This window comes from Periplaneta americana, chromosome 11 (assembly GCF_040183065.1).
Source record: "Periplaneta americana isolate PAMFEO1 chromosome 11, P.americana_PAMFEO1_priV1, whole genome shotgun sequence".
Lineage (NCBI taxonomy): Eukaryota > Metazoa > Arthropoda > Insecta > Blattodea > Blattidae > Periplaneta > Periplaneta americana.
This window is the reverse complement of record NC_091127.1, coordinates 150,710,489-150,735,000: the sequence shown is the minus strand read 5'-3', so window position 1 is coordinate 150,735,000 and position 24,512 is coordinate 150,710,489. Positions and strand designations below refer to the sequence as shown.

The 24,512-nt window shown below is 34.2% G+C and overlaps 1 protein-coding gene across 1 annotated transcript in view; it reads left to right on the top strand.

The window, feature by feature from the left end:
- Su(Tpl) (Suppressor of Triplolethal) overlaps nt 1–17,231 on the top strand; it is a 400,679-nt gene extending 383,448 nt beyond the window's left edge. The window contains exons 9-10 of the mRNA XM_069840232.1: nt 4,485–4,656; nt 7,820–17,231. Of these exons, the coding sequence (XP_069696333.1) occupies nt 4,485–4,656; nt 7,820–7,984 (337 nt within the window). The 3' untranslated portion in view covers nt 7,985–17,231. The remainder of the gene's footprint in view (nt 1–4,484; nt 4,657–7,819) is intronic.
- Nucleotides 17,232–24,512: the final 7,281 nt, after the last annotated feature.

Sequence of the window (24,512 nt, the reverse complement as noted above, 5' to 3'; positions counted from 1 at the left end):
GCTAGTCAACCCTTTAATACACAAGCAGGGCAAATCTCCCTCTCCTTAGCCATCACTTGGTTATTCAACATTAAACAGTCTTGGGTATCCTCTCCCTCCTACCTTCCGCTTTGCTGTGTATTCCAGGCTGTATTTTATATGATGTAATCTTTGCCGACCACAGATATAAATATTGCTTGAAGTCTCTTGAAAATTAGTGTTCCTTCCAGAGAGGAAAGATTCTTTCTAGGGGGCTAAATTTCTTGACTCGGCTATTATTTATGTCTCATAAATAACAGTTGAAGAAAATAAACTCTGAATGATATCATTCGCATAATGAGAAATATCTAGGGATTGTTCCGAAAGGCATGAAGCATATATTGAGAAAATGCAGTGAGTCACTTTTGTGACAACTTTTTTTCCAGACCAAACTATACAGGTTTCACTGTGTGGCTGCAATAAATACGTCATGAACAGAGACCGGAAGTTTAGGCATTATGAATCATTCAAATAGGCAGGCAAAAAGGCATCACAAATAGCTAAAATAGGCAGGTAAAAAGGCATTATAAATAGCTAAAATACGCAATAAAAGGCAAGTATAAAAACCTTGCACTAGACCCACAACCTTGCACTTTCCACAAAGGGATTTCGGCAGCAAGAAAAGCTTTACATAAGTCGAATGCAAATTGAGATTTTCGACTCGACGTTGCAATTACTGTTGGAAACAAAGAAATTTTCTTTCCAATAGCCTTGGAAAGTGCATTTTTGAGTTTGGTTGTACTGATATGTTGCGATATGAAGTATTTCTTTTTGTAGTTCACTGACTGCTCACATATTTTGCATGTAAGTACTTAACCATCAGTACAAAATACTGTGACAGCGACGTGAGATTCGAACTCACGACCAGCGTCCCGCAAGAGAGCATATCGCACAGGCTCCACGGAACATTGAGTGACGTCGCGCGGTGGAGAGAAGAGAGAGGGTGTATTACGTCAACACGACGAGGCTGGGCGCGCAGCTGCTACTTAACGCAGTGAATGTGGAACGACCTTCTCGACTATTCCAGAAATCCGTCGAAGTGGAAGACTCGCGAATTTTCGAGGCTACGTCGCTGTAGTTATAAATTACGGTCGCGAAGGAACGACAGCAGTTTCAGAGTTTTTCAGTTATTCAGTCAGTGAGAAAGCCAGAGCAAGCAAGCCAGACTTGTGTGCCGGAGTTCGACTCGAGTGTGCGTCCGCATCTGCGTCAGCATCCGAAGGCCTGAGTTCGAGTGCAGTGGACCGCAGTTGGAGGGACCCGAGTTCGAATACAGTGAACTGTCTCTGAAGGTCTGTGGTTCGAGATACTGTGAACTGAGAACTGATAGTTCTGATTTGTAAATAGTGCTTTGTAAATATTAGTTAAGATTAACAGTTCATTGTTGTGCGTAATAGTCCAAGTAAATTGTCATTGTCGTCGGTGGAGTGCTATAACGAATACGGTGTTGAGTGAAGATCCAATTGTTGACGAGAGCGTTTAAGGTGAATTGTAGAAAGGAATTATTGTTGTGACGAATAAATTACATTGTTGTTACTAATAAAATTCACAATACGTTGGATCCAAAAGTATCAATGTAACTTTGCAATTTACTGCATAAAGGAACACTGAATTTCGGCATCTTGCTGCTAGTTACAACAACGTCGCAATGAAAACTGAAAGAAAAATAACCGTTAAAAATAACGTTAGACCTGCACTCATTGTTACCTTGTCAAATAAACACAAGCGATAATTAAAACACTTATTGTTACACATTTTTGCACAGCAGCATTCACTGTTGCAAAGAGAATATGAACTGACTGAAAGACAGTAATATATATTTGGTGAAGTCACTTTCATTGTAGCAGTTATAGAAATAAATTGAAATATAAGTTACTTCTAGGCAATTTTTAATAATAAATAATAAATAAATAATCAGATAAAGGCAAAAAGAAGCATTTATTTTGTAAATTAGGCAGTTATGTTAAAAAAGGCAGAAATGGGAACATAAAACCGTGACGTTTCAATCACAAAGGTATGATTCGTACAGATTTACTTTCAAAATGAAAATAGATTTAACACATTTAAAAAGGCATTCTGCCAAAGTTCCGGTCTCTGGAAATACCGGCGATTACAGCATTAAAATCCTTGTTGTTATCAGTATTTTTAAATTTATTTTTTACTTTCTCTATACAAAATACAAAGAGAAAGCATTGTGATGCTGAAAAAAATAATTTCTAGACTTTCATGGAAATACACGTTTTCAGCATCCCTTATACAGAAAAGTGGTTCTGGGCATGCTGTCTGTCTGTCCATCTATTTCTCCCAAACTATAGGATATATTTTATTCATATTCATTGTTGTTGTTTTCTAATGCCAGGCGTTTGACAATAAAGTCATTTGCCCCCTTGCACTCCAATATTTTTCAAAGATATTATCATGGTCAGCCACTGAAGCACAGATTTTCAGGTGTTCCGAATCCATTTCTTGGTTTGAGTTGCACAATGGGCAGTTAGGGGACTGATATATTCCAATTCTATGCAGGTGTTTGGCCAAACAATCATGGCCTGTTGCCAATCTAAATGCAGCTACAGACGATTTTCGTGGTAAATCGGGAATTAACTGTGGATTATGATACAGAGAGTTCCATTTTTTCCCTTGAGATTGTGTTATCAAATTTTGTTCGTTGAAGTCTAAGTATATAGATTTAATAAATCTTTTCACAGAATAATACGTAGATTTAGTAACAGATCTGTAAATAGCAGTGTTGCCCTTCTTTGCTAATGCATCCGCATTCTCGTTTCCCAGGATTCCACAATGGGATGGTATCAATTGGAATACAATTCTTTTATTGAGTGATATTAATTGAGAGAGCATTTTAGTTATTTCTGCTGTTTGAGATGAAGGTGTGTGTGTTTAGAGACTATTGATAGAATAGCTGCTTTGGAGTCTGACAATATAACTGCATTCTTAAATTTATTGATGTGGCATAGAAGATTCCTGAGACTTTCACTTATTGCAACGATTTCTCCATAAAAGCTTGTTGTTCCATTGTCATTCATTGTCTACAAATCTTATTATCCAATTATAACAAACCCAGAGATTTTCCTTGTAATTTCTTGTATTATGTAGGATAATCTGGCAAATGAGATGGTGTAATTAGTATCAACTAAGAAACTCCTTTCTAAGAGAAATTCTGTTCCAAAATCCCTCATGTGACACCAGGCCAGGTTAGCATCACTTTTAAACACATCTTCATGTGTGAGTAAATCACTGAAGTAAGGTGTAATATGTTTAAATATTAATTTACTGGTATATCACTTTAATTAAAAATTGTGTTGTCGAGTTAATTGTTTGTATTGTATTGTATTGTATTGTATTGTATTGTATTGTATTGTATTGTATTGTATTTATTAACATTCCATGGTATTCATACATGCTTACAGCTAGAACATGGAACAAGTCAAAAAACTTAATATTATTATAAAATCTTAATTTATAGTCACAGTCTAGATGAAATATATACAGACGAGATTTACAATATAGTCTACTAGTACAACACAAAGTTTTAGTATCAATTTCATGAAGTGTTATTGAATGTCATGAATTCACCTACAGAATAGAAGGCGTGAGAAATTAGGTACTTCTTTAATTTGGCCCTAAATCATTTTATGTTTCATTTTTTATATCGATAGGGAGGCTATTAAAAATTTTTACTGCCAAAAATCTGAAAGTTAGAATTTATAAAACAGTTATATTACCGGTTCTTCTATATGGCTGTGAAACTTGGACTCTCACTCTGAGAGAGGAACATAGGTTAAGGGTGGTTGAGAATAAGGTGCTTAGGAAAATATTTGGGGCTAAGCGGGATGAAGTTACAGGAGAATGGAGAAAGTTACACAACACAGAACTGCACACATTGTATTCTTCACCTGACATAATTAGGAACTTGAAATCCAGACGTTTGAGATGGGCAGGGCATGTAGCACGTATGGGCGAATCCAGAAATGCATATAGAGTGTTAGTTGGGAGACCGGAGGGAAAAAGACCTTTAGGGAGGCCGAGACGTAGATGGGAGGATAATATTAAAATGGATTTGAGGGAGGTGGGATATGATGATAGAGACTGGCTTAATCTTGCACAGGATAGGGACCGATGGCGGGCTTATGTGAGGGCGGCAATGAACCTTCGGGTTCCTTAAAAGCCATTTGTAAGTAAGTAAGTAAGCCATATAACGCACTCCTTTTTGATAGCACGATAGACTTGCCGATGGAGTGTGAAAGTCATTTTTTTGACGTGTATTTATGCTATGAACTGTTGAATTAGTTACAAAGTTTTCATGATTACATAAGAGGAAAATTATTAATGAAAAGATATACTGACAAGCCATGGGCATTATTTGTAGTTTTTTTTAAATAGTCCTACACGATTCCCTGGATTGTTGGAGCAGAGAACATAGTTTCATTGTAATAACTCTGTTATTCCAGGACTTACAGTTCAATACGTGATAGTGAGCAGCGCAGACAATATAAGGCTGACTTCACTGCAGATTACAGTGAATACAGAGATCTTCACGCTGAGGTTGAGAAGGTGTCAAAACGATTTGCTCAGCTTGAAGAGAGGTTACGACAAGAAGAACGCTATAGTACTGGCTGGAAGGTAATTTAATTTATAAGCTTTGATATATTTGTTGACTTTTCTATATTTGTTGACTTTTCCTCCTTATAAATTTTGGTATTGTTTTATTTGTTGAAATGTATTTGCTAAAATGAAGAAGTGAAGTGTTGTTAGATGAACTTTTAAAAAAATGTTTAGGGGAGTGGATTTCTGTTTAAAGACAGATATTATTGTAGAAGTCTGAGACATTTTAAAGTAGAGAAATGTCTTTGTCTATGATGTTTATTGTCATCTAATTTTACACATTTTGTATATCATCCATTAATGGTAGTCCTGTTACATTCCTGCTTTCCAGAAACCCACCTTAACTACATGTTTATTTAATAATAATAATAATAATAATAATATGCCTGATTTAAAAAAGTAAAGCCATCTGTTATTAAATAATTATGCAGACAGGAGTGTGCAACACGTTTATTTTTTTCTGGATTATTCTTCGTTAAATGTTGACGTCTCGTGCTGCTATGCATTCGGCAGCGTTACAGTCCAAGTTCAACATCGGAATTACGATACGAACTTCCTAGCTGTCATTACAATAGAAATGAAAAATGTTCTTGAAAACAATTATGTGCTCAATATTCTGTGTGCCACATACGAGATACACTATTAGATTCACAAAGTAGTTGTTCACCTGATGGTACAAATATTTTTCTCTGAACATAAAAGGAGTATTTCTTTTGATAAAATGAATATGTTCATTGTTATTTGTTATAATGAGGCTAGAAACATAATTGTATACTTTGTGTGTTATTTTTATATGTATGGGTAAATTATTTTAGTTTGGAATTTACAAAGTTTATAATTACAAATTATTATCTTTTTATATTAGTCGTTTATTATTTTCCTGTTCTAAGGCTGTGGACAATTGGAGCCCATGTTTGGTTACCAACTAGCTGTACATGTTTGTCGTTCTGGTTCACTGACATTGAGAGATGTGCTATTACTTTTCATTCAGTAGAGATATATTCCAAGCTCACACAACAGTTTTGGTACCAACTTCCTAGCTCTGGTTATAATACTATTTCGTTAAAAAATAAATAGAATTTTATAAAATGTTTTAATTGAACGCTGACATATTTATGATACTATCAGCCAAGTTCAACTGTAACTTGCATGTGTTAGTAGCATTTGAGCTATGAGCACTCCCACCTCCTTGTGGATAAAGGACTTGCCAGCTGTCCGTCTCTTAATATGACATTCACATTAGTTCATTCGCAGTGGCAACAGCCTTGTGAGTTATTGTAATTTTCAATGGCTTATCCAAAGATGTCCAGATCTGTATCATTTTCCTTCCTGCTTCAAGTAAAATTCCCGTGTTTTCCCTAATTATTTGTGGATTTTCTTCTAACATATTCACGTCATCTGCATAAACAACCAGCTGATGTAACCCGTTCAATTCCAAACCCTGTCTTTTACCCTGGACTTTCCTGATAGCATATTCTAGAGCAAAGTTAAAAAGTAAAGGTGATAGTGCATCTCTTTGCTTTAGTCCGCAGTGAATTGGAAAAGTATCTGACAGAAACTGGCCTATACGGACTCTGTTGTACATTACACTGAGACACATTTTAATTAATAATAATGAAAAAATGGAAAGTGAAAACTAAGATATAAACATATATAAATTTATAAGAAATAAATAAGAAAAAAAGGGTATTTGTTAAGAAACAACCAGGATAAATAGTACATAAACTACATAGTATAGAGTAGGGATGTGAAAGCGCTTGCATGCCCACAAGAATCCGCACAACATTTCCTTAAGAGCGGTGATTGTACTTTATCCTGATAAAAAGTGAACCTTGATGGATTTGTATTGCTTGTAATATGAGCACTTTGACATCCTGGTATAGAGTACATAGTAATTATTATTATTATTATTATTATTATTATTATTATTATTATTATTATTATTATTATTATTATTATTATTATTATATACAAATTTGTGAGCACAATAATGTGCCTTGATTAATAGTCAAGTATAAATGAATCACATCAAAACATAATTATGAATAATTATCTCATAAAATTACCACACAAACGAGTAAATTAAAAACTTATATCACTAAGATTAAAAAAAGTCATCAATATCATAAAAAGACTTGTCAATCAGCCAACCAGAAATTCGTTTCCGAAAAATATTCTTATCTAAATTAAATAGTTCCTTGGGACATTTATCTTATAAGATATAAATTCATAATTCTGCATTGATTTTGTTAATCTTAATTTGGATATATTACATAGATCTTGTTGTCTCGTGTTATAAGTATGTACATCTTTTTCGAAATGAAAGAGAATTAATATTATCTTTTAGAAATAATAATATTTCTTAAAGATATATACCAGTTAAGGTCATGACCCTTTCATGTATAAAAATGGGCTTACATTGCTCATCAGGAGAAGAATTTGTTGTTATTCTTAATGCCTTATTCTGTAATATATTATTATGTGTACTATTTCCCTAAAGTTATATTCCATATCCAATAATGGAATGAAAGTATGCATAATAAGCTGATTTAACGTAAGTTTTTGGTAAATATGTTTTCAAATTTCTTAATAAATATAGGACTCTAGACAATCTCGTAATTAAGTAATTTATGTGAGCTTCCCAAGTTAATTTTGTATCTATCCATATACCAAATATCTTAATCGATTTATTCTTATCAATATGCCTACTGATAAACAATATGGTTTCTGTTTTCTTTTCATTTAATAAAAATCCATTAGGCTTAAACCAATTCTGCGCCCCTAACAATGATAAAGCAGCATTATTCCGAAGTTCATTTAAATCAGCATGGCAATTAAAAATGGTAGTGTCAGAAATATTAATATTACGTAAATAATACAATAATAACAGAATAGCTCACTTTGTTCAGAACCTAAAATATTAATATAAATTAACAGTATTCTTCAAACTATTCACGACTCTACACAGCTCCACAGAATGCCACTATGCATTGTTTATGCCACTATAACACATTGTGTATCGTCTGTAGCGAACAGGAGCAGGACGAGACGCAGGTGACATCTATACTCCTCGCTGTACTCAACTGAATCTACTGCTTTGGTATCGAACTTCGTAGCTATGATTGTAACTATTATAGGCCTACAATTTAATTACTTTATATGTCACTTCTTTATTTTGCAGGAAATCAAGAACCTTATAGTTCGTGAGTATCAGGAAAACAAACGCGATCTCAAGTTCCAGGAGGCTAAGCGTCGGTTTCAGTACTTGCATGAGAAATTGTCGCATATAAAGCGATTGGTGCTGGAGTACGATTCTGCAGTTGCCTCGGGTGGTGATCATTACTGACCCCGGCCTCCCCTGGCTCCGACCCCGGTGCCACCACCACCCTCCTTGCTGCCTGCTGCCATCCCTCTCTGCCAACGACAACAACTTCAAACAGTGAGACAAAGAAGGAATCTCGGGGGTTAAAAATTTTATCACTTAGATTATTACTATTCTAAATTACCTTCACCAGTACAGTCACCCCCAAACACCACCACTGCCACCCCTACCACAACCTCCATACATTAGCGATTATATTGAATAAAAGAGGATTCGTTTTATTTCTTATTGTATGCGAGATGTATAGCCATTATTTCTGTTTTAAGTTTTTTCCAAAGTCGCATTTTGTTAAAAAAAATACCTTTACTGGAGAGGTAGACTGTGGAATGGAATATTGCAAACTAGAAAAAATCATATATATTTTTCATCTAAAATAAGGAAGGGGCATCTTAAATTGGCAAATCATTTGAGCATATTCAGACAACAATGTAATATGTAGTCTTGTATTAACAGTGTATTATATGTATACACAATTTCAGTGACAGAAAAATGAATATTTTAAGTACGAGTACATTGACCACTATAGTGCTTTTATTAATTGAAAAACTGAATTGGAGTGCAGTTGAAAAAAATTTTTTTTTTTAAACTACATTTTGGTCTGAATTATTTTACTTGGCCTATTGGCTGTCATACGTTTGTTGTTTTACATTCCATTATTTCCTCTCTTTTTCAGTTTAGAGTTTATATTTTACTTGTGGCTGAATTCAATATAATTTTAGTCACATTTTTTTCCCATTGTTATTGTTTTTAGTTTCATCTTGGCATTCCATACTTTGCTAGAATATATGTTTGCACTACAACTGCATTGTTTTTTTTCTGTCATTCTTTAAAGGTTATTGCCATGACATAAATCCCTTGTTCTTAACACAAGAGCAAGAAGCCCTGGAGTTAAGGCTGGTCCACAATAAACCAGGAACGGAAACGACAACGAGAACGGAAATATTGTTAAAATAAATGTATTTAAATGTGAGCATTAACAGTTAACAAGAAGCTTGCCGAAGCCCGGGAACGGGAATGTGAAAGCTAATTGTGAATGCTCACATTTAAATACATTTATTTTAACAATATTTCCGTTCTCGTTCTCGTTGTCGTTTCCGTTTCCGGTTTATTGTGGACCAGCCTTTAAGCAAGAGGAGGCATGGGTGTGTCTTCCTACAAGGAGTGCATACCAGTGGAAATAAGAAATACGTAGATCTCTTCAAGATAAAATGCTCATGCCAGCCTCACTCTCTTCCTGCTGTTGAAGTTGTGTTCCCTCTGTCTTAGCATATTGCAGTGGCAATATTATTACCAAAATTGATTAGGGATGTTCTTCTAGTAGCTTAGTTTGGGAGAGAGGGCTGATTGAGCCGGACACAGCCAATTATTAAGTAATGCATAGTCACAACGTGACAAAGATAATTGATAAAAATTTAGTTACCATATCGCTCCAACTTTATAAAGAGTCTCCTGTATAATTTAGTGCTTCCAATGTTGTCTTTGAATATAAAAAATGCTTCCAGTGAAATAATTTAGTACCAGATTCATTGTATGTATATAAACTTTTGGGGAATCGCTTTCCCTTGCCATTATCTTCAGTACTATTGTGTTAGAATAAATAGAGTTTAGCAGAAATAATTGGTATGGGGGTCCATGCACAATTAGTGTAATTCAGTTTCCTCTTTGGTAAACAATAAATGCTTTCGAGGAAACGGATGTTTTGTTTAGGATGTGTGCATTTGTTTTGTAGTCATGGACTATATGTGAGTGTCAATACAGGGATTAGAATATAAAAATAGACAGAATGTGCATGACTCCAGGAGGGTGTTTACCAACTAGTTGGCTTAGAAACGTGACACCACATCTAAACATGGAACACTAAAATAATAATACATGTAATCTATGATTCAATGTAATCCAGTTCAGTATACAGATGATGCCAGCTTTGTCATCTGTTGTGCCTGAATATTAAGAAAAAAATCCATTACCTTTAGAAGTCTACAAAAATAAAATTTAGTGCTTAAACTACAATACAGAGCTGAAGTTTCTACGATTTCTGTGAACCAGAACTTGGCTTGCATTGAATCCTCTTGCATACATACAGCTGTCTAGTTTACCTGGGCATTGTTTGGGCATTCTGTAGCGGATAAATTACAGCATACATATTGCCTGGTCTGAAGTGTACATTGCTTAACAGCCATGTTATTTGATAGCCATAATTTAATTGGCTTCCTATACATATTTGTCAGTTACCTCAACAATGACTTTATCTTTCTTTAGGAAAAGAATACTTTTAAAATTGTATAAAGATACACTAATCGATTAATATATTTTCATAACATAAACTGGTTTGTGGTATGGAAAAGATGAAATGCCATTCTCATTAGAGAATAGAGAAGTAATTCGATTTTATTTTGTAGAGTTGGTACACACCCAAAATAATATTGCTTATTTTGGACAGATTTTATTTAAATATATAATGAATGGTAGGCAGTGTCCTGCAGCAAGTGTTAGATTTGTCACTCAATTATCTCTGGCTGTGTTCTGGACAAATGTGTGAGTGAATCAGCAAGCAAGCAAGTGTGCGTGACTGAAATGAGTGCCGTGAGATCACCTAGAACTACCACACTATACATATTATATTTTTGACTGTGATGTTTTTGATGGATGCTCATTCCTGTGGCTAGACGCCACACACCTACAGTAAATTTTCTTGGACTGACGCCAACGCAAGAAAGAAAAAAATATATCCTGCCATCGTTGCCAAAATTAGGGAGGAGTATAAGAGATGTACTGAACTCCACGAACTTAAGATGATGTTTGCAATTACAGTACTGCTATTCAAAGTTACTGCTTGGTTGTGGAAGAGATAATGTCCAGAGAAGTCATTTTCTCTCATCTTGTCCATCTCCTGTTGACGAAGCCTTTCTTCTTCCTACATACGATAGAGAAGGGATTTAGGAGATTCTTTTTTTTTTGCATTATGGCGACTGTGCTTACATTACTGTATACGTAGTTAAAATGGAAACAGACGTTTCCTATGGCCTCAATTTACATCTGTGCCCTGGCCTGAAAACTTGGTGACGACCGGATCGATCCCTGACCTAGGCTTTTAAATAATAATTGTCTGTATAGTGTTTTATAAAAATACCACATATAATAATTAATATAATGTTGTGTTTTTCATTATTGTGTTCTGCTTTATGAAATTTTGCAAGAGAAAGTAAAAAAAAAATAAATAAAAATACAACTTTTTTTAGTCCGGGGGTTGTGTAATTACTACGTACTTTAAGTCAACGTAGGGGTGTATACTTGAAGTTAACATGTCAATAGAGAGTTATTAAGCTCAATGATCGAGGCATGATGACTATAGAAATGACACTCCATGTTGATGACGTGAATGGGCTTGGTGTGAAGTTACAATTAGTGATTTGTACACTGTGCATGTGCAAATTCCTTTCTAGATGATTATGATGATTCATTGTGTTGTTATTTTAGGACAGATGTCCAAATCGAAACCTGTTGTCAAGACAATTATTCACAGTTTGTTGTAATAATTTATCAGATAGTTGTTTTAAATTTGTTTTTTCGCTGTTACTGGAATTAGTTATGTATTATCAATATATTTCATAAATATTCACCATGTTTATTCCAAAGCCACGAGTAAATAAACATCGTTTTGCTGATCAGTAACTTTCAGTGCTAATGAATTTATTGATTTAATTGTAGAGGTGTTAGAAACCAGAGCAGATGGAGGAATGTCCATCATGGATCGTAGGATGAAGTTCAAACTGTTGTGGTGAATAAAACAATGATGCTCTAGTGCAGGGTCATGGGTTGAAGTTTTATGTATTTTCATAGCGTAGCTACACAGTGCTAACATTTTATATTTTCATAATATTAACAAATGTATAGAGCCCTTGGAAGACTAATATGTTTAACACGAAAGAACTATTATATCAGTTTATATAAATTTAAAAATGGGTTATACTTAAGAGTTCGAATATTCTCTCTTTTTCTCTTTCTATAAGTGCACCAGTATATGTAAATGGGTTCAGTATTTTTATAAGTCTTTTATATGTTTTATTTTAAAGAAAGAATCGATTATTGAAAATACCAGCTTATTCAAAAGTAAATTACATTTTGACGTCGCCATAACCTTTTTAAGAATTAAGATATGCACAAAACAACACATTTATACTCATAAAGATACGGGATTCAGTTTAAATGTTGAATATGTCCGCCATTTTGTACTTCAACAAGCAACAATCTTTCCTCTATGTTGTGAACAGCATTTACTAATAGATCTGGTGGAATATCTTCAATTTGTTGCGAAATTGCATATTTTAGTTCGTCGGTAGTCGTAGGATTAGTTTAAAAAACTCGGTGTTTTAAATAACCCACAGCCAAAAATCTGCTGGATTGATATCAGGGGAACGTGCAGCCAAGAGTTAGGAAAATGCTTATTATGTGATCACCAAACGTGTTATGTAACAATTGCTTAACTGGTGTATAAATATGAGGAAGTGTACCATCCTCCATGAAGATTATGTTCATGATGTTACGATTTCGTAAATGTGATATAACAAAATTCTGCACATGTCAAAATAACGTTGTCCCGTAACTGTAACCATTATTTGGTTCTCTTCAAAAAAGTAGGGTCCTATAATGAAATGGGATGTGAATCCACACCATACGGTCACTTTCAGATCATGTAGTTCTTACTGAATAACTGTATGGGGATGAATTTTAGACCAAATCATACAGTTATGAGTATTAACACTGCCATTCAATTGAAAATGTGTTTCATCAATCCATAAAACATTATTCAACCACTGTTTGAATTTCTGCCAACAAATGAGCGTGATAAATGAACAAATCCCATTATTTGATACATACAAATGTGTTACAATTTTGTGTATACGTTAATTTTTAAAATGCTATATCTATTACAAAATGTAACTTCCTTTTGAATAATCCTATATTATACTTATTAAATTTCAAAATTGAGCCTTTATTCCTGAAACATCTTCCACATAATACAGAATTTATATAATTATCATAATATCTGTGAGAAGAGTAAGATTTATATTATTTCCTTCATGCACATTTTTTTCAGCAATAGTTGGTCTCAAAGTAGCGACATTGTAGGCAATTGAAATACTACTCTTTAAACACATACAATTACATGAATATGTATATAATATACAGTGTGTGTGTATGTATTTGTATAAGCACACACACACACATACACTCTACGATCGTCTTTTTATGAATGTGTATGTAGTTCATACTTTACTGATTGATTGATTGATTGATTGATTGATTGATTGATTGATTTTCATATTCTGATGCTAAAACCTTTTATCAGTAATGTACTTGTTGCATTACGGTGTGTTATGTTCTGTAGGGAAGTTGAGTGTCTTTTTGATGGTTATATTCTCCAAATCTGCACCTGGTTATCATATGAGAAATAGAAGAGCCATACACAGATATATATTGAATCATTATTTTCATCAAAATTGTATATTTTTGTTTCTAATTGTTCTTCCTCTTGCCAGTGCGTGGTATTCAGTCGGTTTCATGATGTTTTGTTGATGTTGTAGCCCGAGATATCAGTCTTGATGGAATGCAGCAGGGAGCCAAATTTGGTTGTATGATATGTAAATAGTATGTAATATACCACCCCCTAGTCTTCTGCCACATACATGCATAAGCACAGTGTACATTGCTTGTTCTTCCCAAGTGGCAAACTGAGCTGTGTAAACTTTGTTACTAAGAATTGGTTAATTAATTTATTGGGAATGTAAAGATAATGACTTGTATAAATGGACTGCTGTAGATATCAGATTGTTTCAAGTTTTGCGGTTCTCTGAGTACTCGTATTTATTATTTTTTTTAAAGTACTAAGTGTTGAAATAGACCGCAGGTCATTGGTTAAAAGTTTTCATTGGCCTGTGTACCTTTGAGCACTATTTTAGATCAGCAGATTTTCCTTCATTTTCATGGTGAAATTTTTTCTAATGACTCTGTTGCTGTTATACATATCAGTCACTAGTAAGAATACAAATTGAAAAGTACTGCATGTTTTTGTTACTATTGCCTTAAACATAATGCTTTTCTAAAGTATCTTCATGTTTGTGGTATGTTATCCTGGGACAAGAAGGAAACTTTGCTGTTGTAAAATACTTATGCTCTTGAATTGTCAGTATCGTGTATGTAATTGGGTATTGACATAATATAAACCCTTTCATTGCTACCGAAGTGATATGTGGTTGGTAGAGCTGGCGCCAGCGTTTTTGGCGTGTGTCCTAGATATATAGTACCCAGTTTGTGAGCATGTTGCTACTGCAGCTGAGAATTTAACCACTTCATATACACGTCACATCAGCCTTTGCCAAACACAGTTGTGTGACTGACTGCGGCAAATATAAAACACTCGCACTTAACGTTCCCATTACTTATTTCACACGCCAAAAACGGTGACGCGGACTGTAACAGGGTAATGTTCAATAGTTGTAATTACTCACTTTTTGAAAGTGTATAATATTAAAATTATAAACCTAATTGAAGTAATTTATTATAAAATTTAAGTCCCTCACGTGCTTTGTAATTGAGCTTTAAAGCTGTAAAATATTCAGTTAAGTACACAGTTTCACATTGAATTGATACAAGAAACTGAAGTTATAATGTCGCGAGAATTCAGTGTGTTGACACAATACGAAAACAATCAGTGCCATCTAGCTTTTGGATATCTAGAAAATATACAGTTGTAGAATTACCTTGGCAGTAATTCTATAAATGTTGAAAGAAAATATATTATTGAAACACTGTAGCAATGAAAGGATTAGCCAGCAACTTCATTTTTGTTCGTATAATTAAGAACTGAAAATAGATTTATCACAGTTATGCGAACTACATAGTTCAAGAAATGAACATTTCATTTTGTGTGTGTCAAATTAGATTTGTCCAGTCACTGCATTTAGTTACATAAATGTCTTAAAGTAAATAACTCACTTTATTCCATCTACATTCTGGATGAATATCTATTCAGAAGATTTTCAGTGCATTTCTTCTTATTTTAACTAATGAGTGTCAGGTAGTAGATGCCAAAGAATCAGATTGTTTCTTATGGACATATCTACTCTTACAAATATAAGAAAGGCTACTAACAACAGCTGCAGCCTCCGATAGTAGGAATAAAGCCTCGTCCTTCACAAAGGTGCCAACTTTAAATGTGGATATTAAGATACGAGCTCAAAAAAGACAGCATGAAATTACCATTAAATTGTATTTTGACAAAGGAGTTATTTTACACTTAACAGTATAGGGAAATATGTACAAAGTAATGGAACACGATGATGATATCACCACCATATACTTTATTGTAAGTGATGTATGCCATTTGCATTACTGGTACACATATACTGTTCATACACATTGAATTTATCTTCCCATCGAAGTTAGAAAATCTTACAGTTTTGTTACTTATGACGTGAGTAGTACACCTCAATAACTTGTTAATAGAAAGATTTTATGTATTGAGATATATGAAAATTCATGCAGGACTCCATATAGAATACGTTTCATTTGTACTTAGATGTTCAGTTTAACTAACAGTTAAGATAATTTCATTTTGTTGAGAGTTTGTCCGATAAGCAAGCTACAATAGGATATAGTTGAATGGGCCGTCAATGCTTATCTGTTATTAATCACATAAACGTTTTCGGCACGTGTGTGCCATCTTCAGATGTTAAAGGGATTTAATACATATTTGACAATGCCATAATGGTTACACATGCTATCGACATAACCGTTATATGTTACCATAAGTGACCTTATTGCAATATTCTTATCAATTGTTAATTATCCATTGTCCCTTTAAAATGATTTTAGCATACAGTACTAAGTAAAACAATTAAAAACAGTTAATTAAAACATTATCCCTTCATAATGAATTATACTTCACATAATTGATAAACATTATAAATAGAGACTAACAGTTTTGACAATATCAGATGATGTTGAATGACTTCAAATATCATATTAATCACCTAATTGCACATTAATACCAGGTTAAGGTAGATATGGCTCACATTCTATTTGTTATTCCGATTAGATCTATCTTAACCTGGTATTAATGTGCAATTAGGTCATTCAACATTAATTAACTGTTTTTAATTGTTTTACTTAGTACTGTATGCTAAAATCATTTTAAGGGGACAATGGATAATTAACAATTGATAAGAATATTGCAATAAGGTCACTTATGGTAACATATAATGGTTATGTCGATAGCATATGTAACCATTATGGCATTGTCAAATATGTATTAAATCCCTTTAACATCTGAAGATGGCACATACATGTGCCGAAAACGTTTATGTGATTAATAAATTGTAACATCATTACAAATAACAGATAAGCATTGACGGCCCATTCAACTATATCCTATTATATCCTAACAGTTAAGAATTTTTTTTTAATGAACCCATATGGAGTAGTAATATTTCTATTTTTTTTTTCTCCCAGAATTTTAAAGAAAAAAGGAAACATCTGAAATCCATATCTTATGGTAATATAACTTTGTTTTTTAAATTTTGAAGATCATTTCAGACTATAGTTGGGTGATATTTTCTATTACCTTCTGTTTTGGTGTGCTAGAGAAATGATGTTTCTATACAGACCACAATATTTTGCCGATAATGCCTGTTGCAATTACGAATTGTTTATCTGACTGTGATATATGTGTTTCATATTTGTTTAGTGTATTGAAAGAGAATATTTCCTTTACGAAATTATGGGTGTTCAGATATTTTGTTACTGTTCCCATTCTGTAATGTATTTAGATGTTAAATTTACTTGATATGTAATACGGTAACAACGTTATGTATGAATGGGAAGGAAATTCAAGTTGGAAATTATCATATCTGCTTAGAAAATGCACAAAAAGTATACATATTATTTTGGGGGGTGGGGGGAATGAAAAAAAAAAAGTGATTTATGTGTGGATCGTGCAAGTGGGCTGCTATGTAAAGACATTGAGTTGAAATCGGGCAATTCCTGTGTGTATGTATGCCACTTGGGAATCATTTTTTAAAGAGAATGATTGATTTAAAATACAAGTTTTGTTTAAAACAAGGAAATGTGTCCCAAGGGACTCCTGTAAACAAAAGCAAAAAAATAATAAAAATAAACTCCTATTACTTATATGCATGCAGCAATCAGAAAAGGTTTGTTTTTTATTATTATGACAATTATTATTATCATTATTATTATTTGTTCAAATACATATTTCCCTCTGGCAATCAAACGTCAAATTTCTCAATCTAAATTGTCCACAAATAAATCCTTATCCTTAACCTATTCCTTATTTTTAATTGAGACTTCCCGGGGGCGGTTCGTCCATAAGAGCTGCGGAGCTGCAGCACTCCCTGCTTTGACAGGAAAATAAAAATAATATTTATTTTAATTTGTAGAATAATTGTTACAGCTTTTATTGGTAAATTGCTTTATATTTCATCTGCCCGGGAATATGTACTATTATCTTATGCATAATCTTTTGTGCGAGATCGTGCGTATTTGCTTGCTTTCCGCACAAAACCAATACACAGTAAGTGTGAAATACCACATTCAGTATTCCCAACGTAACACACATAACAATTTCCCTCTTCTTACCGCTTAAGCGCCATATTCATTTTACTGCTTTAGGCTTTTAACATATTATTTTTACAGACGTTTAACATAGTAATAATTATAAATTGTAAACTTACCACTGCAATTTCACCTAAATTGCACTGTTAATTATTGTTTTTAAATATTTGCAAAAATTAAGTATATTCTACAACACCACAAAAGTTACTGCATTTATAATGCAAGTAACATTAAGGAAGCCGTGAAAAAATCAACAAGATTCCAGATGCCGATGTTATTACTGCAATATGTTATATAAATAATATTGTTAAAATATTAAAATGAAAAATAAATCATTACATAACCTTACCGTTTGTTTTAAGTTCGCATTTATAGACTGGGGGAAAAAAAAAGACAGACGTATATCACGGCCTGCTGGAATATAGTAAACACAGAAAACATTTTATAGCAACAATGTTGAAAATAGATATTTTAGTTTTTAAAAGTTGCCGTCATTGAACAGAAACCAAGATGGAGATTTCATTGCAACTAATTAGAAATTCGTCTTTCAGGTATGTAATAAACGATCTTCGCACAAAATAATGTACGATACACGAGCTACGTTTCGCTTTTTCAATCTTTTCCTCGAACATGAAAACAACATCAACATACCGCTCTTGTAACACATATTACTATTTGTGCGTCGACTGTACTGGAATTGACACTGCATTTAAAGTCGTCCTGGGATCTGCAGGGTAGGACAGCTCATAGAGAGTCTGCCTTGCTTGGTCAGGGGGTAGAGAGGTGAAGGGAAGCAGAGGGAAACTGCCGCTGTTTAAAACCCATATCTCGCTGCAGTGGCTTGCAGAGCCGGGCGACAAGGAAAGATCTTTCCTCTCCTCCCACACCGCTATTGTAATGCTACATCAAATGGATTCTCTATTCCCTTGAAACTTAATGACAACATTTTTATTTTCTCTTCACATACTTATTGTTGTAGTTAATATAACGAAATTAATATTCTCTTTTGCCTTATTATTACGTATATATCCAGTCTCCAGCAGAACCTAATATTTGCCTGAACTCAAAATGATTGCAGGAGTATAATCCTTTTGATATAGCACGTAAAATACGAAAGAGACTTCTTTTCCAGTTTTAGAAAATTGTTGATTATCAGTATATCTGAGTGTTGCTTTGGTGTGACTTTTAGTACCGTAACTTAACCAGTGCAAATTTGCAAGCATGAGTGTGTGTGTGAATTACAGAATATTAATTTTATTTTTCTCAGTTTCCTCTTGCGGAGAAAATTGATGTAATGAAGTGAAATTAAAGGGTCGTTCGTTACCTGACTTAAATCTTACTCAAGCTTCATCCAGCCGAAATAGAAACAATGAAATTTACGCTGAGCATTTGTGATTGCCTCCTCTCCGGTGGTGATACTGCATAGACTAGGAGTGGTGTGACAGATTTAGGACATTTGCCCCTAAAAATTAAAAAGCACGAATCTTCGCAATCTCACCTGAAAAATGTTGTTTCATTGGCTATGTTAGGCAAAACTAATATTGCTGCGCAATTGAGTTAAACGAACAGAACAAACATTCTCAAACATAATCAAGAAGTGAGAAATAATCTGAAATTATTTTAAAAAATATTAATTGTATCAAATTTTGTGGCCAATATGAACTTCCCCTTAAGAGAGATGATGAAAAAACGATTCGAAGGACTCTGGTATATTTCGTGGGTTGCTACAGTTTGTGATTAATCTAAACGGGCCTCTCAAAAATCTTTTGGAATATGCCACTGTTTAAAGGTAATTCTAAGACAATTCAGAATGAACTGGTAGATTGCATGTTGAGTGTCTGCCGATCAGAAATTCAGACTGAAATTGATGGTATTAGTTTTTTTTTTTTTTTTTTTTTTAGCGATTAGCAAATGATGACATAGACATCTCCCAACTAAGTCAGAAAGTTTTCGATATGTAGTGCATTTATTTTTGTCCTATACTTATTAATAATGGTATCAAGAAGTGAAATTTGTATGTACCAAAATCTACTGCAGCACTCCCAATCCACAAGTTCACGAGCCGCCACTGGAGACTTGCATGAAAAGTTTCTTACATTTCAGAAGAATCAAGATGGAGGAAAATTTTCTTAGATTTCAGAAGAACTGAGATGGATCAACTTTCCATTAATTGATGGGTCCACTGCAAGGGAGAGCTGTGCCACAAAATTCTGATCAGGGAAATTTAATGTGTTTTAGACAGTTCCTACCGTCTGTTGTCTTCTCTCTAAACCATATACAGTAGAATCCCTTTTAACCAGCACCAAAGGGACCAGATTAGTTCCGGATACGACATTTTTCCGGATGTCGTATTTCATGGTGCCAAATGTTGAAACTGTAGCCATGTGAAGCTTATTTCTCTATCACTTTCTCATAACTGGATAAACATAAAAACGTGTGTGGATGTTCCTTATTACAATACATCACACAACACAAATAATACACTAATTCTAGGTTCGAATATTCACTGAAAATTAAAGTTCATGTGAACTTCCTAATGTGGTAAGACTGACGGCCTGAAAATAACTAAATAAACATAAAAACTGCATCTTCAAAAACTTTGGGAAGCACTGATTCAAGGAATCGTTACATGTACAGAAGGTTCGAAAAATTCATTTATAACACTTACAGACTCATCATTTTTAATGAATACCTAAATATGTATTGTTCGACAAACTGACCACAAGTGACCTCCTTTAATAACATAAATTACATGTGTTCGAAACCGGAAAGGTCTTTTGTAGGAGCCCTGTATTATTTGTGGACTTAGAAAAGGCTTTCGACAGAGTGGATTCGAATAAACTGATGGGAATCCTAAAGAAAATTGATGTGGATTGTAAAAAGAGAAGGCCGTTTAGTAATCTTTATATGAAACGAGGAGTCAAAGTCAGGCTAGGAGAAGAAATATCGGAAGAAAGTGAAATAGGGAGAGGAGTATCACTTACCCTGTTCAACATCTACTTGGAAGATTTAGTGAAGAACTGTTATCAGAACATGGGAGGAGTGATCGTAGGAGGAAGAAGAATGAAGTGCATAAGATTTGCTGATGACATGGTGTTGTTAGCAGAAGAGGAGATGATAGTAAGGGATATGCTACTAGAGCTAAATGACAGCTATGAACTTTATGGGATGAAGATAAATGCAAATTAGACGAAGACTGGTCATAGAAAGAAAAAGAAAGAAGGTTAACATGCGAATTCTAAGTGAGGCAGTAGAGCAAGTGGATATCTTCAAATACTTGAGGAGTACTGTAAGCATTAACATGAGCTGCTGCCACGAAGCTAAAAGGAGGGATAGCTCGTAATAGGAAAAGGAACATCATCTGCAGCCCTCTGGAAAAAGAACTAAGAGATTTGTGAAGTGCTTTGTGTGGAGTGTGGCATTGTATGGTGACGTGAACAGACAGAATAAGAAATGAATCTGAGTTGGAAAGAGTGGGTGAAGAAAGAATGATGCTGAAACTGATCAGGAAGAGGAAAAGGAATTGGTTGAGTCGCTGGCTGAGAAGAAACTCTGCTGAAGGATGCATTGGAAGGAATGGTGAAAGGGAGAAGAGTCAGGGCAGAAGAAGATATCGGATGATAGACAATATTAAGATATATGGATCATATGAGGAAACAAAGAGGAAAGCAGAAAATAGGAAAGATTGGAGAAAGCTGGGTTTGCAGTGAAAGACCTGCCCTTGGGCAGAACAAATGAATGAACTTTCATGATTGAATTTATCTCGACTTGGGTGCCTTTCTTGGCCAACCTATCTGCAATTTCGTTTTCCTCTAAGCCCACATGGACAGGAATCCATTGGAAGATGATAGTTTTCCCAAGACACTTTAGTTGTTTTAGTATTCGTTGAATGTCCTGTACTCTCCTTGTTCATAGCTTTTCTTTGGAGGATACTACTTGATTGACAACTTGAAAGTCTAAAAAAGGACTGCTTTGTGGAAAGTATAGCTGATACAAGGCTTCAGGCCAAATTTTTATGCCATTTCTCACCCACTTAGTTTCACCACCACCAAAACAGGGACTAGGAAAACTCATTAACGAATGAATGCTTTCGTACTGATTTACATCAAATACGAAATAACATTTTTTATTACTTACATGTTCTGCTTACGCCAGATACACACAGAATCAGACACTATGCGGTTCAACACAATATTTTGCCTGATGGTACTTGACTCCTATAGATTTCTATAGTCCCGTTGCTCTAATTTCCGGCAGCCAATCACGTTGCAGGTTGGCTACATTTAAACGTGTGCGTCTTGTGATTCGCTGATGAAGATGTAAAGCATTTCCTAAGGCTGGATAAATACTTAAAATATAATCGCCCGCCATTTTGGCTCTTTCGTTGGTGTTCGCAGAAAGCACCCGAAGACGTTATTTGCTGAATTACAGTGCGTTTGATTTATTATCATAGGAGCTACGACAGGATAATGTTTAACAGTGTGGCAAATAGATCCCTCGTCTGGTAGCTCGGCAACGAAAGTACAAAAATGGCGAACAGTACTACCTACCTAGACTTTATAGAGCCTTGACTTCCTAAGACGTAAGCAAAGAGGAGGGAATAACAGCGTTGCGACTATAATAATGTGATGCACACAGAATCAGGCCCGACAAGATGGTTGCAAGCAGACATGAGGAGACAATATTGAATGACTACTTGCACTTGGTCGAGAGCAAATGGTCTGATAGCTGAAGCATACTGCATGAGTAGCCATGTCCACGATTGCAAGTTTACACTATCTATAGGTAGGCCTACTATTGTTGTGTGGTGCACATTATTCAGAATGGAGATCAATTGGATAAATTAGTTGTTTTGTTACAGGAAATGTCTCCCACTCTTTTTAATATTCATATGAATGACCATTTCCTGAAATGGAAACGTAATTTTAATAGAGGAATAGAACTAAATCAACAAAGACATGTAAATATTTTATTGTATGCTGATGATTTAGACATTCAGGAAACAAAAACCCAGCAACAAGATGACATAGAAAGTGAATGGAAACAGCAAACAAATAGTGAACTTAACAGCAACTGAAGCATTGAGTAAAAAAGATATTACCCCTGATCATATATATACTGAGTGCTCACGCATATATGCTTTGACGGCAACAATGTGAGTAGTTCCATAAATCTGTTTTTGTTTAGCTATTCGTCTAATCAGTTTTGATATATTAAAATGACTGACTCTTGTTCCAGAAAATATATCTTATATACTTGTTTTAAAACCATCTTGTTTTATTTTCAGTGCAGTTTTGGTTTGAAATAAAACTTAAGTGTGAGGGCAAATATTGGCAATTTAAATCCTTTATCATATTTATTTTATAAAGCGTTTGCTTAGGCCTATATAATTAAACAGAATTCAGGATGTTCAGATTACTTCAAACAAAGATTTCGAAGACGAATTTCGACCTTTTCCGCCTTTTCTTATCTACATCGTAAGTTAAATTTTGATGTCCTATCCCAAACCTAACTAAAATACCCTCCTATCACAATTTTACCCGAAAATCAGGTAATTACCTGACAACACTGTCAATGCAAACTTCAGTGGAAGTAACATTATAAAATTAATGTTACTATATGGTATGTATTGCGTAATTTCGAGATTTTATCGGATAATTTAATATTTATAGAATTTCTCAATTTAAATTAGTGATTTATTTTCATTCATAGTGTTCTGCCCAAAGGCAGGTCTTTCACTGCAAACCCATCATTCTCATCTTTCCTATTTATTTATTTTATCTTTCATTATATATGAATATATTATTATTTATTTCTAGATCTATTCTGTACAGTATAAAATATAGCAGTGGTTCCCAAATACTTTAGAGTTATGGACCCCCTTTTTATTTTTAAGGCAAGCTACAGATCCCACACTTAAATTTTAGTATCTGCATAGAAGTAGTAGTTGAGAGATAGGTAGCAATATTACTAACAATTAAATTGAACATGCAGTATATACCTGAATCTAAATGTCATGGGAAAAATCACATCTCTTTTTGTTTCGGACAATTCTTTCCACGTCTGGTTCAATATTTGCTACTTTTAGCCTCAAGTCAGGTTCAACATCGAGGCAATTTCTATGTTTGTTTTTCAGGAAACAAAGTATTGAAATTGTTTGTTCACAAAGATGTATGCTACAAAATGAAACTAAGTGTTTCAATGCCTTTTCACTTATTTTATTATATTCAGAAAGTACCTTCACCCAAAACTGATCAAGTGTACATTCTTTAAAAATATTTTAAATGAGCCATTACAAATAAAACTAACAAGTTCATCTTGCTCCTCCTCAGACGAAGTTTTTAATTGTACCATATCATACCCGAAAGGATTTCTTATTCATGAGTTTTCAGAATCCGATGGAGGGAAGTAATCTCTGAAGCTAGTCACTAAATCATTCAGATGCTCAACAATGACATGTTCAACTCAATTCATCAGTGAACTTCAGAAAATACTTCAATGTTGGGAAGGTGCTGAGACTACCACCTTCAGTTTGGCTTGCCCACAGGCGTATTTTTTTATAATTGCTGCCTCAATCCTTTCTCTGTCAAAAATATTCATAGTACCACTACCTTGAAAACTCATATTGAATATGTTGAAGTATGCAAAAATATCTGCTAAGTAGGCTGCCATAGACAACCAAGAGAAGTTATTCAGTTGTTCACATGAACATTTAGTATCACCCTAGATCATAGTGTATACGTTAGCAAAGGTATCACTCAAGAATTAGCGTACTTCATCACTTTTGTATCTAGAAGTGCATTGGTTATCCAGAGGAAAAATTTTGCAGTGATTCTTTGCAAAATTGAGTGGCTTATAA